This window comes from Rhincodon typus, unplaced genomic scaffold (assembly GCF_021869965.1).
Source record: "Rhincodon typus isolate 14 unplaced genomic scaffold, sRhiTyp1.1 hic_rhity00000241, whole genome shotgun sequence".
In the NCBI taxonomy this organism is placed as follows: Eukaryota; Metazoa; Chordata; class Chondrichthyes; order Orectolobiformes; family Rhincodontidae; genus Rhincodon; species Rhincodon typus.
This window is the reverse complement of record NW_025965879.1, coordinates 56,419-60,232: the sequence shown is the minus strand read 5'-3', so window position 1 is coordinate 60,232 and position 3,814 is coordinate 56,419. Positions and strand designations below refer to the sequence as shown.

The following is a 3,814-nucleotide window of genomic DNA, read 5'->3' as shown; positions in this document are numbered from 1 at the left end:
CAAACATACAGGCGGATTATTGGCATGGATGTAGCTGGTCATCCTTTTGAACCCTTTTACGGTGCATTTAATTTCATTGACAATTTCTCTTAGTTCAAGGGACACCTGGGGTCCCACTTACTCAGTAATGGTAAGTTTTACTGAATATGTGCTGGCCTTTTCGATCAATGCCAACCCCTGCATGACCGTTTGAGTGCTAGGGTTAACCTCAGGGGCTCTGCTGCCCACATCCAACTGTTTTGTCCACTGATGCCAGTTTATTTCACACATGCCTCTTTCCACATATTATCATCCTCTGCAAAATGTCTGTTCCCTTACTCTCCCACCAGCTTAGCCTCCATTCGAAGTCCTTGCTCTCTCCTTTTCCTCCTCTCTCGTTCTCTCAGTCTTATTCTCTCATAGACCATTTCTATCCCATGTGTATGCATGTGTGTGCGTGCGTGTGTCTCTCTTTCTTCTCTTTCTCTCCATCTCTTTCTGTCACTGCTTCTCTCACTCTCTCCCTGTCACTCCTTCTCTCTCTGTCTCTCTTTCGTTCTGTGTCTGTCTTTCTCTCTGCCTCTCTCCCTCTTCCTCTCTATCATTTCTTCTCTCTATCTCCTGCTCTCTCTGCCGTTTTCTCTCTATAACATAGAAATAATGGGAATAGAAGCAGAAGTAGGTCAGTCAGCCCCTCAGGCCTGCTCTGCCCTTTATTGATGATCATGGCTGATCATCCAATTCAATCCCCTGTTCCCCTCTCCCCATATCCCTTGATCCCTTGAACTACATGAGCTATATGTACCTCCTTCTTGAAAACACAATGTTTTGGCCTCAACCACTTTCTGTGCTAGTGAATTCCACAGGTTTGCCATTTTCTGGGTGAAGACATTTCTCCTCATCTCAGTCCTCTTTCACTGTCTATCTCTTTCCCTACCCTCTCTCTCTGTCACCTTTTTTGTGCCTCTCTGCCATTCCTTCTGTCTCTGTCTGTTGCTTTCTCTGCATCTTTCTTGCTGCTTCTACCACCCTCTGTCATCCCTTCTCTGTCTCTCTGACTCTGTCATGCTTTCTTTCCCTTTTGCTTGTTCTGTCTCTCTCTCTCATACTTTCTTTCCCTGTCTCTTCTTCTCTCTGCCTCCTTCTCCATCTCCCTCTCTTTTACTCTCCATCTCTCTCACTCTGTCTGTTGCTGTCTCTACCCTTCTGTCTCGCTCTGACTCTGTCTGTCTTCCTCATTAACAAACTCTTTCAGTCATATTCCCTGCCACATCACCTTGTCTAGCTTCACATCTCTTTATCTGGTTTCTGTAGCTTTCTATCTCTCCAACTTTCTCTCTTCTTCCTTCTCTCCCTGTCTCTCCCCCTACCAGTCTCCCCTCTAACCCCTTGTCTCACTTGGTCTCTCCCCATTTGATCTGGATGTGCAGGCAGGCAGTGAGAAGGCTGTAAGGGATCGACTCAGGCTGGAGAGAGTTAAACGTGAAATCATCAGCGCGGCACAGACAGAATTTAGCACCCAGCTCGGAGTCAGATTTTAAGAACCTGCCCAGGAAACCTGAACTCACACACCGTGAAGACAAACGATTTCACGCCAAGTAAGCTTTCTCAGGAATCATTCAGAGGTTCACTGGCCCCAGGTCAGAGGCTCAAAGACGAAAATTGTCCCCCAACCAGGGACCTTTGATGCAACACCAACACCGCCCCCAGCGACATGATCTCGTCCCACCCCGAATCATTCCAAAAAAAAAACTCCCAGGCACCCAAAGCAACTCATTGTTCCCGTGTCTGAACTCCAAAAATTAATTGCGCCTATCGGCAAAATACAGAAGCTAAACCATATGAGGGAACACTCCATTAATTGTGATTTCAGTGTGTGTGAGAGCCCGATTGTGAAGGAACACCACTTTAATAGTGAGTTCACTGTGTGAGAGCCGGAGTGTGAAAGAACACCCCTTTAGTAGTGATTTCACACTTTTGGGCAGCCCGGGTGTGAAGGAACACATTCCATGAATATTTATTTGTGTGTCTGAGCCCAGGTGTGAAAGATCACTCTTTTAATAGTTATTTCAGTTTGTTTGTTGGCCTGGGTGTGAAAGAACACCCCTTTAATAGTGATTTCAGTGTGTGTGAGAGCCCGAGTGTGAAGGAACACCTCTGTAATAGTGATTTCAGTCTGTGTGAGAGCCGAGTTTGAAGGAACACCCCTGTAATAATGACTTCAATGTGTGTGAGAGCCCGAGTGTGAAGGAACACCCCTTTAATAGTGATTTCAATGTGTGAGAGATGGGTGTGCAGGAACACTCCTTTAATAGTGATTTCAGTGTGTGTGAGAGCTCCAGTGTGCCGTAAGACCCCTTTAATAGTGATTGCACTGTGCGTGAGAGCCCGATTGTGAAGGAACACCCCTTTAATAGTGATTTCAGTGGGAGTGTGAGCCCACGTGTGAAAGAACATACCTTTAATAGTGAGTTCAGTGTGTGTGAACCCAGTGTGAAGGAAGACCCATTTAATAGTGATTTCAGTGTGTGTGAGCCCGATTGTGAAGCAACACCCCTTTAACAATGATATCAGTGTGTGAGAGAACCCGAGTGTGAAGGAAAACCCCTTTAATAGTGATTTCAATGTGGGAGAGCCCAAGTGTGAAGGAAAACCCCTCTAATAGTGATTTCAGTGTGTGAGAACCCAAGTGTAAAGGAACAACCTTTTAATAGTGATTTCAATGTGAGTGAGCCCGATTGTGAAGGAACATCACTTTAATAGGGATATCAGTGCGTATGAGAGCCAGGATGTGAAGAAATACCCCTTTTAATAGCGATTTCAGTGCGTGTGAGAGCCCGAGTGTGAAGAAACACCCCTGTAATACTGATTTCAGTGTGTGGGAGAGCTTGAGTGTGAAGGAACACCACTTTAATAGTGATTTCAGTGTCTGTGAGCCCGATTTTGGAGCAACAACCCCTTTAACAGTAATATCACTGTGTCGGAGAGCCCGTGTGTGAAGAAACACCCTTTTAATCGTGATTTCACCGTGTTGGAGAACCCGAGTGTGAAGGAACCCCCCTGTAATAGTGATTTCAGTGTGTGTGAGCCCCATTGTGAAGGAACACTCCTTTAATAGTGATTTCAGTATGTGACTGAGCCCGGGAGAGAAGGAAGACCAGTTTAATAGTGATTTCAGTGTATGTGAGCCAGATTGTGAAGGAACACACCTTTAATAGTGATTTCAATGTGTGTGAGCCCCAGTGTGCCGTAAGACCCCTTTAATAGTGATTGCACTGTGCGTGAGAGCCCGATTGTGAAGAAACACCCCTTTAATAGTGATTTCAGTGAGTGTGAGCCCATGTGTGAAAGAACACACCTTTAATAGTGATTTCAGTGTGAGTGTGAGCCCACGGGTGAAAGAACATACCTTTAATAGTGATTTCAGTGTGTGTGAACGCAGTATGAAGGAAGACCCCTTTAATAGTGATTTCAGTGTGTGTGAACGCAGTATGAAGGAAGACCCCTTTAATAGTGATTTCAGTGTGCGAGAGCCCGAATGTGGAGGAACACCCCTTTAATAGTGATTTCAATGTGTGGGAGAGCTTGAGTGTGAAGGAACATCCCTTTAATAGTGATTTCAGTGTGTGGGAGAGCTTGAGTATGAAGGAACATCCCTTTGATAGTGATTTCAGTGTCTGTGAGCCCGATTTTGGAGCAACAACCCCTTTAACAGTAATATCACTGTGTCGGAGAGCCCGAGTGTGGAGGAACACCCCTTTAATAGTGATTTCAGTGTGTGTGAGCCCGAGTGTGAAGGAACACCCCTTTAATGGTGATTACACTGTGTTGAAGA

The 3,814-nt window shown here is 45.5% G+C and overlaps 1 protein-coding gene across 1 annotated transcript in view; it reads left to right on the top strand.

Moving 5' to 3' along the window:
• The window catches only part of LOC109924554 (DNA polymerase delta subunit 4), a 12,427-nt gene extending 10,612 nt beyond the window's left edge, over positions 1 to 1,815 (top strand). The window contains exon 4 of the mRNA XM_048621249.1: positions 1,410 to 1,815. Coding sequence (XP_048477206.1) covers positions 1,410 to 1,431 — 22 coding nt within the window. The 3' untranslated portion in view covers positions 1,432 to 1,815. The remainder of the gene's footprint in view (positions 1 to 1,409) is intronic.
• Positions 1,816 to 3,814: the final 1,999 nt, after the last annotated feature.